The 19510-nt window shown below is 44.4% G+C and overlaps 1 protein-coding gene across 2 annotated transcripts in view; it reads left to right on the plus strand.

Annotated features, from left to right (window-relative positions):
- The window catches only part of PTPN14 (protein tyrosine phosphatase non-receptor type 14), a 173303-nt gene that overhangs the window by 134750 nt on the left and 19043 nt on the right, over positions 1 to 19510 (plus strand). For both annotated transcript variants that reach the window (XM_067728967.1, XM_067728966.1), the window contains 6 exons: positions 830 to 912; positions 3161 to 3218; positions 6869 to 6947; positions 9124 to 10601; positions 14867 to 15013; positions 16157 to 16375. In XM_067728967.1, coding sequence (XP_067585068.1) covers positions 830 to 912; positions 3161 to 3218; positions 6869 to 6947; positions 9124 to 10601; positions 14867 to 15013; positions 16157 to 16375 — 2064 coding nt within the window. The remainder of the gene's footprint in view (positions 1 to 829; positions 913 to 3160; positions 3219 to 6868; positions 6948 to 9123; positions 10602 to 14866; positions 15014 to 16156; positions 16376 to 19510) is intronic.

Here is a 19510-nt window from a genome sequence, read left to right on the forward strand (position 1 = left end):
CAGGTGAAGGCAGGGTCCCACAGGCAGCTTGCTGTTTGTCTTCTCAACCTGTAATATCTTCTCCTCGCTCTCCATGTCAGGACAGAATAAATATTCTGTTGAACCCATAACTTTCCAGTACTTGCCCAGAGCTGTCATCACTCATTTCTGGAAGGTGGTGGGGACCTCATGCTCACAATGCTGGGGTTTCAAGCTGAGTTTTGACTCTAGGGTTTGGGTTCCTCCACCAGCCTTATATGTGGTGGATCACATTGTCGGGCATGCCCTGGACTAGTCACCCCTGATGATATTGCATGGTATTTTCTTTTACTGGCTGGTTGGGATTTTCTTTGCCATCATAATCCAAGCCTGATCTGAAGCAAACTGGGTGATTGCCTTTCTGTTGAGTGCCTACTTGAGAGCCAAGGCACTCCCTGCACCTCCCTGCCTCCCATTTGATGATGCTTGGCGTTCATGCTACGCTCTGCCTTGATTTATTTACTGATTTTCAAAGCACTTGGTTTAGCATTATGTAAAGACACGTCAGATCATCACTGTAACCCCAACGTCTTTAGCAGACAGTATTTGTCTGCCACCCCTGGGTGGGCTTCATAGACATGACCGCCACTGAATTTCAGCACACTGGTTTCTGGCTCAGGGGGTTATTTTGTGCTTGACGTGAAGGGAGGAAGGGATGTGCCCCTGCTCAGAGGAATCCTAGTGAAATGCATATATTTGGGTTGGCCAAAAAGTTCCTTCGGGTTTGGATGGCCCAACCCGAACGAACTGTTTGGCCAGCCCAATACAATCAAACAAATGTTTATTTTCCCCCTGTTTCTTCTTCTCCAAGGACGATATCGAAAACGCCAAGTATATATCTCGATTGTTTGCTACACGGCACAAGTTTTACAAACAAAACAAAATCTGCACTGAGTAAGTAAACATTTTGTCCACCCTCTCCCGGGATCAGCTTCAATTCTTGTGCTTTAGGGATGGTGTAGATCGCTTTTTATACTGACTCTTTTTCCTCATTCCTTGTAGAAGCTAAAGGGGCAGGTTAAAGCCGGGCGGGAGGGAAAGAGCTTTAATGATGAAGACTGTCTTGTGTAGTCTATATGCCTAGGGAGAAAATGATTTGCAAATTGACTGTGAGTGCTTGACTTCCTGAACGGATTGGCCGACATCAGTGCCTTTCCAACCTCTGCCATGAGTTTGGAGGAACCGAGTGGTTCCCAATTTGCCGGGGCGCCCCTTCGTGTCAGATGTGGAGTGTGTTCAGAAGCAGGTAGCAGAGTGACGAGCCAACTTGAAAGAGAAGAAGCTGCTGTCATCCTCAGCCCTGTGTTGCTCACACAGTTGGCTAACCCTGCGTGTGCTTCTGGGTCACGTCACCCGCCTGTAAATGAGAGGCCAGGGTAATTAGAGGAAGACTTGGAAGACGCTAATAGATGTCACAAATCCATGTGTGTGTTTTTCAGTTTAATTTGGAAATAAAGATGATAAAGGGAGTCTGATGAGGGAACTTAACTGTGACCTGACCTTGGATATAGCGTGCCGGGCTCACACTATCATAGCCTTTCCTCTGGTTGCCTTCAAAAGACGTTCCTCAGCAGAGTACATCAGCAGTTGGGGCGTCCAAGGTGCTTAATTTTGTTTCAAAGAACTTCGGGATGTAAATGCAGGAGAAGAACTGCTTTCCCACTTCCCCAGTGGACACATGCAAGAGTGTGAAAATACTGTCCTAGAGCAGTTCCTGCTGAAGAAGGTGCTGCTTTGGAACTGGAGCATCAGGTCCTGACAGACTTTTTTCTCTACGTGATGGAGGTTCTTTCAAACCAGTCTTTGCCATTGGCCACTGTCAGAGTCTGAAAGTATATTTGATAGTACAGTTGGTCCTCGGTATCTGTGGGTTTTCTATCTGCGAATTCAACCAACTGTGGATCAAAATACATTCCAGAAAGTTCCAAAAAGCAAAACTTGAATTCACTATGAACTGGCAGCTCTTTACATTGTATTATAAGTAATCTAGAGATGATCTGAAGTATGTGGGAGGATGTGCATGGGTTATATGCAAATGCTGTGCCAGATGATATAAGGCACTTGAGCATACATGGATTTTGGTATCCGAGGTGGGTCCTGGAACCAATCCTCCTTGGATACCAAGAGATGACTATATAGTATTAGGTCTGCCAGCAAAGTTTGCAAATGTAAATCAGAAGAGCACTAATTAGCAGCAATTTAAGCCACCATATCTGTTATGGGTACACACACGCATACACACGCATGCACGCATAGACACACACACCATTCTTTTGAACAGATCCCCTATAGGTCACATCTTTGCGGTTCTCTGCTGTTGCCTTTGATTTGTTGGGGTGTCTTTGACATAAACAAGAATTCTATAGTTGACTTCTGTAGGGTGAATTTAAAAACAAAACTATTTTGAGAAGTGTAGTCTTCTGGTTTGATCATTTCTTAGCAAGTGGCTTTAACATAAAATGTTCTGAGTATTTGTAATTCTTTTGTGGCCTTTTCTTCTTACACGAGTGAGCATCACATATATGAGTGAGCATCACATATTAGACTGAAAATTAAGGAAATTCTGTTTTCCTTTCTACTTCTGTAATAATCATTCCTTTCTTCTTCACAACCATGTATGGGAGGTTCCTAACCGCTTATCTGATGAAAACCGGGACTCTCTAAAAAGCATACCCCATACCCCACATAGACAGTAAATTCTGTATATATTGATAGTTTCAGAGCCTCAGCATGGGCTACATGAGGACTTGGGATAGTCCTCTGGAGTTTTAGGAAATCAGCCTCATCTGAACAGCATCCTTCTCCAGAGGTCTCCACTCTCTAACCTCTAAAAGACGGTTGTTGATTTTTATTTCCCTTATAATTTGTCTTTAGAAATAAGCCTCGTTCTTCTAATATTACTTTGTAAAACATATTATAAAAGTATCATATGTTCCAAACATTTTGAAAATAAAAAAAGGACAAAAAAGAAATCGAAATTGTTCTTAGCTTCAGCACCCAGAAATAGAAAATGTTTATGTTTTGCTGTAATTCTTAACTCATCTTTTCTCCTTTCCCCTCTTCTCCCTCTCTTATCTATCTGGTCTTCTAGTACATGGTAAATAATAATAACCATCCTCATTTTTTTCAACTTTTCACGTAGACAATCAAATTCTCCACCCCCTATCAGACGCCAGCCCACCTGGAGCCGGTCCTCCCTGGTATGTATGAAATCTTCAGTTATCAAGTCCTCTGACTGTCGGGGTGTGAGTGTCCCTTTGTTGTTAACTTGAGGAGAGGGATGACTAGGGCATCATGACTAGGTCATGACCTCATGACCAGGTGAGATATGGTGAGAACACAGAAGGGCATCAGTCTGCTATGCAGGTGAGATGCACACCCATTTTGTCCCTCTTGTGCCCACCCATGTCCGTCACTTTTCTAAGTGTGACTCAGGGTTCACCCCCATGAATTTTAGTCTGGGCCGATGAGACCATGTTCCTTGAGCACGCAACCTACTGTGTGTTTTTTTCCATTTGCTTTATCTATCTTTATCTATCTATCTTTTTATTTTTTTTTTGGGGGGGGTAGGAGTTTATTAATTTATTTATTTATTTTTGCTGTGTTGGGTCTTCGTTTCTGTGCGAGGGCTTTCTCTAGTTGTGGCAAGCGGGGGCCACTCGTCATCACTGTGCGCAGACTTCTCACTATCGCGGCCTCTCTTGTTGCGGAGCACAGGCTCCAGACGCGCAGGCTCAGTAGTTGTGGCTCACGGGTCTAGTTGCTCCGCGGCATGTGGGATCCTCCCAGACCAGGGCTCGAACCCGTGTCCCCTGCATTAGCAGGCAGATTCTCAACCACTGTGCCACCAGGGAAGCCCTATCTATCTATCTTTATCCGCTATTTCTGATTTTTGCATGTAGACGTGTCTTCAGTTATAATCTCCACAAATTCTTTTATATTCACTGCCATAGACAGAGTTTAATAAACTAGTCAGAAAATATCTACTTTAAATGAGCAAAAATTAAAGGAGTCTAGTTGATGGTCTTAGGTAGAGTATTCAGTGGGGAAGAAAATTAAAATTAATTAATTTTCTAATTTTAAGGCCAACAGAATTTGAGTTGATCCACTTTTCTACCTACCATTAGCCTTTTTTTAAAAACTGCTCTACTAATCATGTGAATAAGGGAAAACAACTCATTTCATTGCATGTGTTCTGTCTTAGACTGTGTTTTATTTTGAGAATTACTTAAGGAGGATATCATAGCAAGACGTGGGAGAGTTAGTTTCCTTTAAAATGTCTACTTGTTTTACGTCATAATTCTTTTATTTCAGATTACGATTTATTTTACACAAAATCAGAATAAACATGTGATCTTTAAATGTGTGTAGGTTGAACAGTTCCTTTGAGTTCATGGGAGAATAAAATGGAATTTTTCTTTGTACGCAGTGTATATCCTATAGCACATCTTTCACTTGTCTTTTAAAAGGAACTGTTTTAGGAATTTTTTCTTTTTCTTCTGGAAAATGCATTGCCATGAACTCTTAGAATTCTAGAGTTTGGTCATCATATCACATAATATTGATAATTCCTGCAAACCCATGTGAATATGATTAATCTCTGTGTTAATGGGCAACATCTCACAAGAGGTCTTTGCCTTGGAGGTGTAGACGGCTGCTTTGGGCTTCTGCCCTGAAGTATCAATAGATTTGTTCATGGCACTGGTTTCCTTATTCTTCTCCTTTGTTGATATGATTTTCCTTTTCCCTTCCTTAGAGTCCACATGTCTTTACTAGTGACATAAATGTTCACTTGTGTCCATGAAACACCAGGGGAAGCAAAGTGTTTTAGGGCTATCTTGTGATTTGATCTCATCCTAATTATCTAGAGAACATACAGAGGCTTTCCTGTTTTGTTTGGATGAAGATAATCTACAGGAAGCCAGATTCCTGGCTTCTCCCTTTCCTCTGCCCCTTAGGATTAAACCATTTCAGCAAGAGCTCCTTGGGATGAGTGAGAGTAAAACCAGAGAACATTGTCTCCTTTGGGCTTCCTGGCTGATAACAAGGGCTTCTAATTGTTTTTCTCTTGCCCTTCTAGCTCCTATATTGTGGCATCTAATTTGTTTTTGTGTTAGCAGATCTGGAAAGAAACAATAATATATTGAAATATATAAAGAGACAATAAATAATCCTGAAATGGTGTTTGGAGGATTAGCTATTACTGTTTCTCACTTGTATTGCTTACAGACTTAATGCCAGTTCATAAACGGTCACCTACGTATAGGATTTTTCTTTTTTTTTTTTTTAAATAAGAGTGAGAGAAGGCAGAGGTGAGCCAACTTTGCCGTGCTGTATATTTCTGTTCCCTTGTATGAATCCCTCCCTACTGTTTTGTTTTGTTCTGTTTTGTTTTTTTAAACCTAAAAACTGGCTGTCCAATCATGGAAACATTGAGTTGAATTACGTATTATCAAAAAGAGGAAAAATATTTTTAAATTGCTACTCAAAAACCAGCCAAGAGAGATTTGGGAATATTTAGAAGAGCTGATACCCTGAACTACTTTCTTAGATTAATTTCAATTCTTTACTTCCTCTACCCTGATTCTCTTTAATTTTTGGATTTCTTGTCTTCATTACCTTCTTTATTTGCCCCTTTGATGCTTAAACATTATTTGTAGCAAAGGAAATAGTAGATGAGTTATTTGCCCAGCCTCGGACTCTGCGTAGAGTGTTCTTCTTCTGTTGAGGAATACTGAGAAAGTGTGACCCCTGCTGGCTTTGTGGGGTTTTTTTTTTTTTTTGACTTGATCTCAGCTCTGTCCCAAAGCAGTAACATTTAAACTAATATCTATAAGATTAATTTTAAAATAATCAAATAGAAATATAAGAGATCATCCTGTTTGGTGGTTTATAAGCTTAAAGTTTATTTTTTAATATCAAAACTCTTCCTTCAAACACATTTTTACCTGGAACCCTAATATGGGAATAAAATGGATCATGTTGGAGGGAGGAGACTGATTTGAGTGACAGGAAGCTGAGACCTACTGAGGTTAAATGACTTGCTCTAGACCATATTAGCCATTCATCATATTTCCTTTCTCAGCTCCCCAGTTAGTGAAGCTCTCTAAGCATTTTGGTGTTTTCTCTATAAGTTTCACCCTCCTCTGCAGCACGGAGTTATTCAGGTTGAGTCTCAATGTCCATCTTTAAGAGTCTTATGGTGAGGAGTCCTCACTGAAGGGCTAGATGGTTGAACTGGATCCTCTGCAATGGGAGGGTCCATAAGTGGTCCTGGGAACTGCACGCTCATTGTTAGGGATCACATTTCAGATTTTATATAAATTTGCAAGTGGGCCCATCTTAACACTCCCCTGTCCCTATTTGAGGCACTGTGAACTAGGGTCACAGGTACAACTGTGCTGATGGGTACGAACTTGTAGCTTCAGGAGGGACCGAATTTTGAATAGAAGGAAACAGGCTTCCGCCTTACTCTCATTATGTTTTAGGTGGAACATAATAAAGTACATCTTCTGAGTTATTCCTTTAAAAAAGGCGTTGGGAGCCTTGCAGGGCTGTTAGAAAATACGTTATAAATAGGGGCCTTCATGTTGATTACAGCCTCTTTCTCTCCTTGAACCAGCCTCCCCATTCCCCGCTTCTTGTTTCTCCAGTCCTAAGCTTGGTGACGAGACGGAGGTGCAGATGCTTAGGGCAGGGTTGGGTTGAGTGTGGAGAGCAGAGCATCTGCAGCGTGCCTCCCTGCAGGCGTGGTGAACGATGGGGACCATCGTGTGCTCGCGCTGGTGCTCGTGAGTGTTACGGCCGTTTGCGCCAAGGCCTCCCACCTGTGCTGTGTTCTCTGTTTCAGCCCCGGCAACAACCGTACATCTTGCCTCCCATGCATGTCCAGTGTGGCGAACACTACTCGGAAACACACACTTCTCAAGGTAACTGGCTGGCCGCTGTCCCTTCTTAAGATGCAAAGTTGAGAACTGGTGATGGGTACTGAGACTTTTTTTGGGGGGTGACCGTGATGCTTTCATTTTAACTTTATCATTATCTGAATGGCAGCGGGCAACAGCTTGGATTTGTGAAAGGCATAGAATATCATTTACTCCTGAGAGGAAAATCTCCCCAGAATTGACTCCAGAGGGACTTGGGGGAAGGCAGTGAGCAAGTTCCTTTCTCCTCTTCCTTCTTGTAAGTGGGACAGAGAGGAGAGTGACGGCTAAGCCCCACAGAATACTCTTCACCCTCCTTGTCAGTGTCAGAGAGCTTGTAACAGTCAAGCAGGTTTTCAAGGTGACAGAGAACACAGGCATCAGAATAATAGAAAGAAATACACATAAAATCTCAGCCCCTCATTTTTTTTTTTTTTTTTTTTTTGCGGTACGCGGGCCTCTCACTGTTGTGGCCTCTCCCGTTGCGGAGCACAGGCTCAGCGGCCATGGCCCACGGGCCCAGCCGCTCCGCGGCATGTGGGATCTTCCCAGACCGGGGCACGAACCCTTGTCCCCTGCATCGGCAGGCGGACCCTCAACAACTGCGCCACCAGGGAAGCCCTCAGCCCCTCATTTTAACTCTCCTTTCCGATCTCTCCCACTGGCCCCTTTCTCGGTGCACTTATTAAACTGTTTTATTCCTCTTTTTCTCCCTAAACACTCCCATGCAAAGTGTGTAAAAAAACCCATTCCAATAATAATTATTCTGAGAATGAGCATTTATAGAGCAATTCCTCTCCTTAAGCACTTGTTCTGAGCACTTGCACTGTATTGTCTCATTTAATCCTCAAAATAAACCTAGGAGATACGTACTGTTATTATTTCCATTTGACAGATACAGAAACTGGGGTACAGAAAGGGTACTGGGAAGCTTGGATACGAAGATTGGTGTCCTGACTCTTGAGCCAGGCTCTGGAATCATTACACTAACTGTATCTCCAAAAAGGAATGGGATTAAACATTGGATGTTGACAGTATGGTAATTGGATAATTTGTTTCTGGGTTATCATATGCTAGCTGCTTTGACTCTTTCTGCACTGTCTAAATGTGAGCATGGAGACTAAGATAATCAAGATGATGTAATTTAATAAAACACAACTTTTTATAAGCAGACTAGCAGAGTTACCCTGCTTCTGTGGGAGGGCACCAAACCCCATTAAGGCGGATAAATGCAACACGTTCTCCTAGTTTTTCTCGCCTGTATCCTCTCATCTGGTCTATGTTCCCACCCCTCCTCTTCAGGCAGCCAAGTGTTTTCAGTCACCTTTTCTGTTTTTTAATCTTTTCTGCCTTTGCTTTCTTCTACTCCGCTCATGCTTAAATCTATAGTGTAAAAAATGAGTATACTTTGCCCACAGAAAAGTGTGTTGGCAAGAGGTTGCCTGCCTAGGGGTGTCTGTGTATGTGTGTGTTAAAGGAACACTGGACATCCAGAATGGGCCTTACTTTAGAAATCTGCTTTTTATCTCTTTAGGTACCTCTTTAAAGTATTATTAATTTTCATGGGAAACTGACCTCAGTGATGAAGCCACCTGTAGAGGCGGGTTTTAGGCAGTGGCTAAAAAAACCTCCTGATTCTTACTTTGCCCTCCGTTGGTTGCCGATCACGCATGCTGACATCCTGACTGTGTTATTTGCCTCGTGCCTTGACGGATGCGCGGCAGTCCCTCAGATACAGGGAGTTTTCCCACTGCGGTCAGGAAGATCAGCTCCCAGGACTCAATAATTTCAAATCTATTGCTCTATTAAAGTTCTTGACTTCCTGACCCAAACACCCAGTTCTGTCGCTGAGCCGTGAACAAGAGGACAGGTCTCCCAACGTGAGGGCCCTTGTTGGTGCCTGATTTAAAAGCTCGTGGCCACATCGAGAACTTAACCCAGGTGATAACGGTTCCGTATGTGCAGAGCTTTCTTTGTTTAGATTCACTTTTTCTTTTTAGTGTGCTTTAAAATGTTCCTTCCATATGTTGGCATCTTGCCCAAGAAAGTACCAGTTTTTCCATGGAATATGTGGGTGGAGACCATGGGATTTCCCTTTTTATGATGTCTGTAAGTGTGAGGATGAGCTGGATTGAAGCAGGATGGTGTGGACGTTCACGTGCCTCTGTGTGACTTCTTGCAGACAGCATCTTCCATGGGAATGAAGAAGCCTTGTATTGCAACTCGCACAACAGCCTGGACTTAAGTTATATAAATGGCACCGTCACCAATGGCAGTGTGTGTAGCATTCACAGCGTCAACTCCCTCAGTTGCTCCCAAAGCTTCATCCAGGCTTCTCCCGTGTCCTCCAACCTCAGCATCCCTGGGAGTGACATCATGCGGGCTGACTACATCCCGAGCCACCGGCACAGTGCCATCATCGTGCCATCCTACCGGCCGACCCCCGATTATGAGACGGTCATGCGGCAGATGAAGAGGGGGGTCGTGCACACGGACAGCCAGAGCCAGTCCCTGCGAAACCTCAACATCATCAACACCCACGCCTACAACCAGCCAGAGGATCTGGTGTACAGCCAGCCCGAGATGCGGGAGAGGCACCCCTACACTGTCCCTTATGGGCCCCAGGGGGGCTACGGTAACAAACTGGTCAGTCCATCGGACCAGATCAACCCGAAGAATACCACGGTGCCAAGCAAGCCCGGGGCAAGCGCCATCTCACACACGGTGAGCACCCCGGAGTTGGCCAACATGCAGCTCCAGGGCACCTATAACTACAACACGGCCCACATGCTCAAAAACTATCTCTTCCGGCCACCACCCCCCTACCCACGGCCCCGCCCCGCCACGAGCACCCCGGACCTCGCCAGCCACCGCCACAAGTACGTCAGCGGCAGTAGCCCCGACTTGGTGACTCGCAAAGTGCAGCTGTCCGTGAAGACCTTCCAGGAGGACAGCTCCCCGGTGGTGCATCAGTCTCTCCAGGAGGTGAGCGAGCCCCTCACGGCCACCAAGCACCACGGCACGGTGCACAAGCGCCACAGCCTGGAGGTGATGAGCAGCATGGTGCGGGGCATGGAAGCCATGACCTTGAAGTCGCTAAACATCCCCATGGCCCGCCGCAACACTCTGCGAGAGCCGGGGCCACCCGAGGAGGTGCCGGGGAGCCACGAGGTCCCCCAGCTTCCCGAGTATCACCACAGGAAGACTTTCTCGGATGCCACGATGCTGATCCACAGCAGCGAGAGCGAGGAGGAAGAAGAGGAGGCTCCGGAACCGGTGCCCCAGATCCCCGTGCTCCGCGAGAAGATGGAGTACAGCGCCCAGCTACAGGCCGCCTTAGCCCGCATTCCAAACAAGCCCCCACCCGAGTACCCCGGACCCAGGAAAAGTGTGAGCAACGGGGCGCTGGGGCAAGACCAGGTGTGCCTTCCTCCCGCCATCGCCAGGGCCAGGGTCCTGAGGCAGGGGCCAGCCAAGGCCATCAGTATCTCCCGGGCTGACCAGATGGCCATCAACGGGTCCTCTCTTGGTCCATCCATCTCAGAGCCCGACCTGACAAGTGTGAAGGAGCGGGTCAAGAAAGAGCCTGTGAAGGAGAGACCTGTGTCTGAAATGTTCTCCCTGGAGGACAGCATTATAGAAAGAGAGATGATGATCCGGGTAAGTGGCTTCCTCTCCCAGGGCATCTTCCGAGGGACAGTTAAACGGGCTGATTTCCACCCTCTCCCGTGGCCCCCTCTGCTCCTTTTCCATGATTTAGACATACATCCTCTGGGCACTGAAGAAAGCGCAAGCCTTATTCAGGGAATGTGGTAGGGATTTAAAAATCACTTGGCATATAAACAGGTAGTGTTTCATTTCACAGAACTTTGTTTTCACATAAACCTTCCATTCTCATTCATGGCTTCTCATAGGTGTGCTTGTGCTTGCTGTGAGAGAGTCAGGATCTTACAGGTTGGTGGTGTTGAGATTGGTGTCTGGGCCAGCATTTGCTGTTTATTCAGGGTCAGACTTCCCATTGCATGAGCTGCCAGGAGCTCACCTTCCTCCATCTCCTGGTACTTTGGTCCCTTCAGAGCACAGCTTTCTGTGTAGATCTAGATGTCAGGATCGTTCATCAATATTGTCCATGATGTATCCAGCTTTATGTTCAAATCTTCTTTCGAGAGATGTTTAACACACATCCAAGAGAATAACAATAAACCCAGAAGTTTACCGTTGAGCTTCCATTGACCATTCTTATTCTATCAAGAATTCACACTTGCATATTTATACACACGCCACACTTGTCCTGGAAGTATTCACTCCCTTAAAAAATCCTCTTAATGTAACCATTCAAACCTAGACTGACTTCTCCTCTGCATGTACCACAGCTGAACTATAAGGTAGCCAGGGCTTATTTTAGGAACTCCAGAGCAGTTGTAACTTAAAATGGGCTTTGATGGAGTTCATTAGACTTCTTTCATTTTTAAGTCTCCCAGTTCTCCAGAGGGAATCAACCTGTAAAGAGCCAAAGTTTTAAGGAAGCCAAGTCCCTCGGTTTAGGAGTCTAGTCCATAGCAACGTTCCTACTTTAGACAAGCCTTAAGAACATTCTTAGCCTCACGGTTTTGGCCATCCGTGGAGTATTGCTAAGAAGTTGGTACAGGCGTAACTTTTTCCACCTAGAGGGAAATTGTGAAAGTTGTGCTGTGCCTGTGGGAAATAAGACCGTTGGGCTGAGATGCGGGGCTAGGTGCCTCGCGGGGGAGCCTTTTCCTGGGGATGGAATGAGATGCTGGAATGAGATGCGGGGCTGGGTGCCTGCGGGGAGAGCTTTCTGAGTTTGGGAAAAGTAAGCACTGGTAGAAAGGGATTTTCAGCACTTCTTGGCCTCACACCCCTATAACACAACTCGGTATCAAGAACCCATCCGTCTAAGCATTCAGCTGCTGCCTACGTGGTCCCCTAGCCTCACTTAGGTCGTCTTCGTTCTCTTCTCTTGTTACCTGTATTAAACAAAAGCCTGTAGCCAAATTCACGGCACTGGTTCCCTACATAGTGCTTCAGGCATTATCACAAAGGAGCAAGGGCCTTTCCCACTGTTTCCACGTGTCCTCCCATCCCATCCATTGGGTAAGAGCGAATAGCCAATTTTACCCCTTAACTAGTTCAGGAACATCATTACCCCAGCCCTATGTCATTTTCCCTGATTTTTTTTTTTTAAATGTGTACCTTCTTCTTCTTTCTTTCTTTTAATTTTAAAAACTGTTTATGTCTTGGCTATGCCTCATAGCATGTGGGTTCTTAGTTCCTCGACCAGCAGCTGAGATCCTGGTCCCATGCATTGGAAGCACGGAGTCTTAACCACTGGACCTCCAGGGAAGTCCCTTCTCTGATTTTTTCCCCAAATCCTACACACTTGTGAGCTCAAGGGCTGCCGCCCTTGGCTGGTGTCCCAACCTCAGAGTAGGACTTGGAGGGTCTTCAGTGAGCCAGGCAAGGTGGTGACCACCACTGGTGCTGATGCTTGGGATGGGTCTCTATTGTCTTTGTGAAGAAACTCACCCCAATGACCTCCCCACATCCCAGATGACTGTCTGTCCCTCCCCCACCATGGGTAGCCTTTGCCTGGCTTGTTAGGCATGGCTAAGAAGAGGAGGCTGTCAGGGCCTCCCTAGGATAAGAAAATGAGAAAATGTAACCAAATAGGAACTGGAGGGAGACAGCTATGGGGAGAATTTGCCCTGCAGGCAAGTCTCTCCCTCCAGTTCTGGAGGTGCTTATCCATTTGATGGATATAGTTCAGGCCTGTTGTCTTGATAGCTTCTCCTGGCTCCTACTGCTGCCTGGAAGACATTTCACTGTCTTTAGTCACCTAACCCCAAATCAGGTACTGGGAAGAGAAAAGGCCAAATCAGATCTTTGAATTAATTATTTTTGATCTCTTGTAATAAGATGATAGGATAAGTAAGGAGGAGCTAAGAGAAATAGGTTATCCCTGGGGTTTCAGTTTTCATTAGGTAAGTAGTAATCCTTTCCCAAGAAAGACAAATAGGTTTCTTTGGGCTTTGGGGCCCAGTTGGGGTTACCTTATGGTGGGAAGGAAGCAGAAGGACTGTTGGGAAGACGTCAGGACCATTTATTTAAAAAAACTTTGCTCTCTTAAAACTTTGTGGAGGAGTAAAACATTCTCAACTAAAAGATAATGGGGGGAAAATTCTCCCTTACAAAAACAAACTAATAAGCAAGTAAACTAACACCTCCCCCCCACCCCCCCCACACACCACCACATTTAAATCCAAAACTTTCAAAATCTGTCTGGGGTTGAGAAACCAGGGCCATTCTTAAGAATATTATACCTTTGGGACCTTTCTCACTTTCTCACAGTTAATCTTCCTCTGAGATGCTCCTTTTGTTTGTCTAATGGGTCAGCCCTGTCACTGGACCAAGCATCTTACTGACAGAATCACTCATAAAGGCCAGGGCTCCATTCTTTTTTTTTTAACTTTATTGAAGTATAGTTAATTTACAATGTTGTGCTTAATTTCTGCTGTACAGCAAAGTGTCTCGGATATATTTATATGCGTTTATATTCTTTTTCATTATGGTTTATCCCAGGATATTGGATATAGTTCCCAAGGCTCCATTCTGACTGTAGGTGGCATTGAGGGCATGCATGTAGGGGTGTAATGCCGTCCCCTTACACCCACAATTAGAATAATCTGCACCACGGCTCCATCAAGATACTTCTCTGGGGAGTAGATTTCTAAATGACAGACTAAGAAAAGAAATACCTAAAGGTTTGAAACAAGAAAACAGGAATAAGATGACTCCTTCATCTGTGGCAACCAAAGGAACCTGCAAATTGGTTTCCCTTTCGTGTGGCTCAAAATCATAAACTCTGTAAAACTCATCTGTTTCTATGCTTTATGAAGTCTCTCTGTGCTTTTGTCTTCTAAGACAAGATTATTTGGTGGGAAATGCTCCCGTTGTCTTGCCTGAAATGAGCAAATGGAGGTTTGTTGGTACCTCCATCAGTTTAGAGGGCGTGAGGAAGCACAGCCGTAGACCAGGTAACAGGAGCCCCGACTGATCCAGTTTCAGTGTCTGTGCAGGTGAGATAGAGAGGAGTTGCAAAGCCACAAACAAGCACCAGGTGTCAACAACTGAACCTTCCGCTAAGTGCTCTGCTGGGCCCCTAGATCCGTGTTCTCCCGTGGCTCCGTCACATCCACCGCTGCTCCACCATGGTCCCTGGGAGCCATGGTGTCCATTCCTGTGGGTCTTCTGGATGAAGCATGAAGGGTGCTGCTGGGTAGGTCATCTCGGGTGGCCCCAGGCTGTGGTATTAGTGACTTTGCTAGAACCACAGCAGCTCTCATTTTGGGGATGATATCCCGGGGACCAGAGAGAGTCAATACAGGATTAACACCCTCAAGGCTTGAGCCCCTCTGAATGGAAACTTGGGAAGGTTTTTGTCCATTTATGTATGTACCAACCTCTTAAGAATGCAACAAACAGTTTTTATAAGGTTTTTACTGTTTAATCTGTACAAAAGGTCCATCATTGTGATTAAGTTTGATTATTCATGAATCTCTGTTTCTCTTTTCCTTGTCCTGTCTTCCTTCAGCCCTTATCTTCCTAAAGTGTCTGGTGTACACTGTTTTCTTGTGAGCCCCGAGGCAGGGTGTATTTGTGTGGAGTCTTTGCTCTTGTTTGTTTGTTCGTTCATTCCTCTATTTTAAATAAAAGGTCAGGAGGCCTGGAGGAACCAGCTTCCTCCAGCACAGTGGGAATAATGGGAAGACTGTTTGAATTTGCCCTGCTAATGGTGACTGTCTGCATTCCTTGGCTGGGGAGTTACAGATTTGGGGAGATTAAAACACATTCCAGCATTCTCCTGGTATTACAAACAATGAGAACATGCCTTTTCTTGCCGCAAGAATCTAGAGAAGCAGAAGATGGCAGGCCTGGAGGCACAGAAGAGGCCACTGATGTTGGCAGCCTTGAACGGACTCTCGGTTGCTCGGGGCTCGGGGGCTCGGGAAGAAAGTCGCGTTGATGCCACCCGAGTTCCCATGGATGAGAGGGTAAGTGCTGGGCTTGTCAAACATGTGACTCATTCTCTGTGGTCTTAGGATTCCAACGCTCTCTCCTCGCCCAGACATGCCAGCACGAAGGCGTGTTTGACGAATTCATTCTTCAATTTGAAGCTTAGCAAGACCTGGTCTGTGCTGTATTAAATTGATCCTTTTCAACATCTCATGTTTCTTTGTCAGGTTGGTGCCATGGCGACCCCTAAAGACACCAGCCCTTACCTAGCTGTGTGGCCATGGTCAAGTCATTCAATGTCTCTGGGCCTGTGTCTTTATTTTTTTTGCAAAATGAAGAAGTTAAGCGGTTGCTGTAGCTCTCAATTTCTGTGATTTGTGTGAACAAATACCCTTTACTAGGGAGTGATTCTTTGACCCACACATTTATAGAATTCTTTAATACACTGGCCCCTTGTTTGGCTATAACATATGGCTGGTTTATCATTGTTAGGGTAATGCATTGTGGGAAAAGTAACCAGAAGTTGCGTGGTAGTGTTTCAGAGGTGAAGAAACGCGTTCTTTTAGTTCCTGAAATTGCTGTCAGGTTAAGAAACAGGTCATGTAAATGTAATAGAGTGCATTACAATAAGATTAGGGTTTAGGTTTTGCCAGCATGTATGAAGTATTAGCATGCTCTTAGAGCCAGAAGGGTCTTTAAAGGGATCATTTAATCTAATTAATACCATGTTTTGTTATTAGTAGCTTGACCGTGGGAAAAATAAAAGATGGGGCGTCTAATCCTCACGACTAGAGGACTGTAGACCAGTATCATCTTAAAATTTAGCTAAGAACAGCTGTGTAAGTGGAGGGAAGGACGTCTGGGTAATTAAGATGAACGATCTCCTTATCACTAGAACTTTAAACAGAGGTGATAATAACGAAAATACTAATTTTGAATTTCAACCCTTGCCTGGTCTGGCAGATTCTTTCTGTTTAAGGTATGAGTGAGAAGGAAATTGGTTATTGGACAAGAGACACGAGCAATATGGTCGGTAATGAGACCAAATAATCAAATATTAGTTGTCCATCTTGAAACTACTTATTAACACTGTCACTGTAAATATTTGAAGAAATGTGGTGGTTTGGTTGGAGTGTTTGGATAAGATAATTCAGAGAGCTGGAGATCAATTTCTGTTGCAGTTCAGAACCCTGAAGAAGAAGCTCGAAGAGGGAATGGTGTTCACAGAATATGAGCAGATTCCAAAGAAAAAGGCAAATGGCGTTTTCAGCACAGCAGCTCTGCCAGAAAATGCTGAGCGCAGCCGTATCCGGGAGGTCGTCCCCTACGAGGAGAACCGCGTAGAGCTCATACCGACCAAAGAAAACAACACAGGCTACATTAACGCCTCCCACATCAAGGTAAGAAGTGGGGGGTGGAGAGGGGCGTGTTGGGAAGGCTGGCTGAAGATTGCCGGGTTAACGGTAAAAGGGCAGGGAGGAGAACACATACGGGCTGCCACTGTGCATCCTGGCTTGTCCCCAAACCCCAAGGGAGTGTTTTTGAACTCCTGTGCTTTTCTTAGTCAACTGGAAGGCCATGCCTATCACTGCACAGAGAGAAGGAAGCCCAGCGGCCTCAGGGAAAAAAAACCTCAGGTCAGCTATTTCTGAAGCTTGCTCATTACAGAGGGTTTAACTTTTTCTTCTCTGTGTGTGTTGTAACTCTCCCGAGAACTCACAGGTGAAGCTGAGGATTAGCCCTTTCGGTGTGTAAGTGGCAGATGACAGAGAATTTGGAAATCACAGGCATTATGTTTCTGTCACTGGAGTTATGATGTTCAAGAGCAACAGAAACGTACTGTTTCTCCCTTGTAGTACTACTGGTTAGGCATTTTAGAGCTGAAGTCCCAAATTTGCATGATGTTTAGAAGAGTGGGCTAATTTCAACATAAGCCATAACGGTGTGGTTGATAATGAATCTTGCAAAATGTGCCACATTATTCAGTGCATTTGGGTCATTAAATGTTTGTTACCATTTCAAACACTCCAAATCTTCATATCTCAGTATTTCATAGACTTTAAAATTGGTCAGCTTAGCTTTACTTCAGTTAGAACTTAGAGGTATGGATACATGTGTGCATGCAGTGAAGTGTTTCCTAAATAGCTTACCTTCCTCAGGGCTCCTAATGACAGAACACATTTGTTTAGAATGTCACCATTTGCTCTGACCTCTGAAGTAGGGGAATTATCTGTGTACCAATGGGAATTGTATTAGTATAATTGTTAACAGTTGTTACAGGACGCTTTTCAAAACAATACAAGGTTCAGATTCCTAGTCTGCTGTGATCAATAACCTTAGAAAATCTGTGTCTGGCATTATTTCCTTTCTTCATTGGACTTTTCAACCGTAGCCAAATTATAGGTAGGTTCCTCTGAGCCTTTAAAATACAGCCAGATGTCTGGCCTATGTATCAGTTCTAATGGTTTTGATACAGAATATGGGAAGTGTACCATGGTTGGGTGTAGTGTTTTTGTTCACCCAGCATAGATAACCACATATATTTTTTAAGTGTCAGAAAGTCCTGTCCAAGGAAATAGGATGGCGTCAACCCTCATGGATCATATTGTGTATTCTACTCTTATTTTTCAGAGTGAGAACTCTCAAAACAATGAAACAGTAAAAACTGAGCCCCAGGAAACTCTGAAGGAAACTGACGGTGGTGAATTTCATGGGCTTAGTTTAGAGAAGGAAACAATGACCAAAATAATGCATGCAAAGATGCAGATCACACGGCTGCATCTTGCTAGACTGTCTGAGAAAATCTTCCACAGCTGCAATATACTATCTTCTTCTTTTGGCCAGAACGCCTCCCCCATTTTCCATCTGCTCTCTGGAAAAAGCTGTCAGTCTGCATGCGCTGTGCCCAGTGGGTGTTCTTAACATCCCTTCCATCCCTTCCTCCATATTCTCTGAGGCCCACATTTCATCTTGTGGATCCGGGTTAGACATGGGTGTGTTTGACAGACCCAGAGAGCTTGCAAGAACTTGTCCTTGTGATTTTGGAGTAGAGTTATATGTCTTGCCAATGTTTTCTCCCTGGGTTCCAAGCAGCCGTGAACGCAGAACAGAGATTTATTTGCTCCAGACGTGGAATCACATCTGTGAAATCTACCTCAGTAGCTTTGGTGGTTGTGTTTTTAATGCAATTTTTAATACCCTCCTGTCAATACTTGGGAATACGCTGAAAGGCCCCAGGCAGCAGCATACTCTGGAAGTATTTATGGCTCCTATATTGTAGGGTGCCAGAGAGGCTAATGTTTAAAATCACAGTTCCACAGATAAGCCAAACTCCTAGCCAGCCGGCCAGCAAATGTGTGAGTGTTATCTCCCACCAGTACTCGGAAAATGGATTTTGCTTGCCAGCTTTGACCTAAACATGCCTTGTGTAACGAGACAATAACTGACATTGTTTTTGTTTGGATCAAGTTAGTGTATAGTTTCATAAAATAAATGAGAGAAAAAGTTTCAAAAAGTGATCACTTCTTTGCCCCTAGCACCATCTTGAGATCCCCACTGGTGAATGAGTAAGGGAGCCTGACTTGGCAGTATCAAGGCACAGGAATGGAGGCAAACCCAGAAAGAACCCCTCCAAAGGCCACCATTTCACCCGGATGGCACGAGCTTTCACACTTGAGGCATGACTTTTTATTGATGTGTCTCTGCTGCTAATATTTATAGCTGCAGAATTATCCTCCCAAGATCACCCTGAGCTGTGTGGGGTAATGATTTTATTATCCAAAATCATCTCATGACTCCAAAGTTCAGTTGGATGCTGTGGTATTGTACGAGGGGAAGGTGATGATAAAATATCATGTACTGTTGGCTGCAGTACATTCATGATACCTCTACTGTATGTGGTACAGAGTAGCGGGTACAACAGAGGTTTAGGATACACTTCATAACCAGGGCAGTGGTAGAAAGACATTGCTCCCAAAGGGGTGTTATTCCATGGTAGATTTTTCTATTATTTAAAAGGATGTCATGGAGTACTGTGTCTCAGACTGTGGACTGCAATATGGTAGTGGTATAGGAAATCAATTTAGTAGTCGGGAGCAGTTTGGGGTTTTTTTGTTTTGTTTTCTTTTGTTTTTTAATGGAATAGACTAGAAAAAGGAGAAGAGAATGGCAATTACCAGTACATTGCACATTGGAAACATAACTATTATTTCTGTAACAAGTTGTTAGGTTATATACATATATTCATGTAATATTGTATATGTGGGCATATATATGTATATATTATATATATGTTTTTAATATGCACTGGTTTGTACATAATTACTGTGGGTTGTAGACCAAAAATGATGAGGTATATTGTAATAAGCTTGAGTGGCAAAAAGTATTTTCATGTGAGCATGGATGTCACTAGCCATCCATGGTGTCAGGGCTTTTGATGATAGCACTAACGCATTTGGCCTAAAAATATTATTCAGGGTTTGCAGGTGGCTACAAAAGGACCCGTGGTCAGCATGTGACTCTGTCCTGGATTTGGG

Source organism: Pseudorca crassidens, chromosome 2 (genome assembly GCF_039906515.1).
Source record: "Pseudorca crassidens isolate mPseCra1 chromosome 2, mPseCra1.hap1, whole genome shotgun sequence".
Classification (NCBI taxonomy): Eukaryota; Metazoa; Chordata; class Mammalia; order Artiodactyla; family Delphinidae; genus Pseudorca; species Pseudorca crassidens.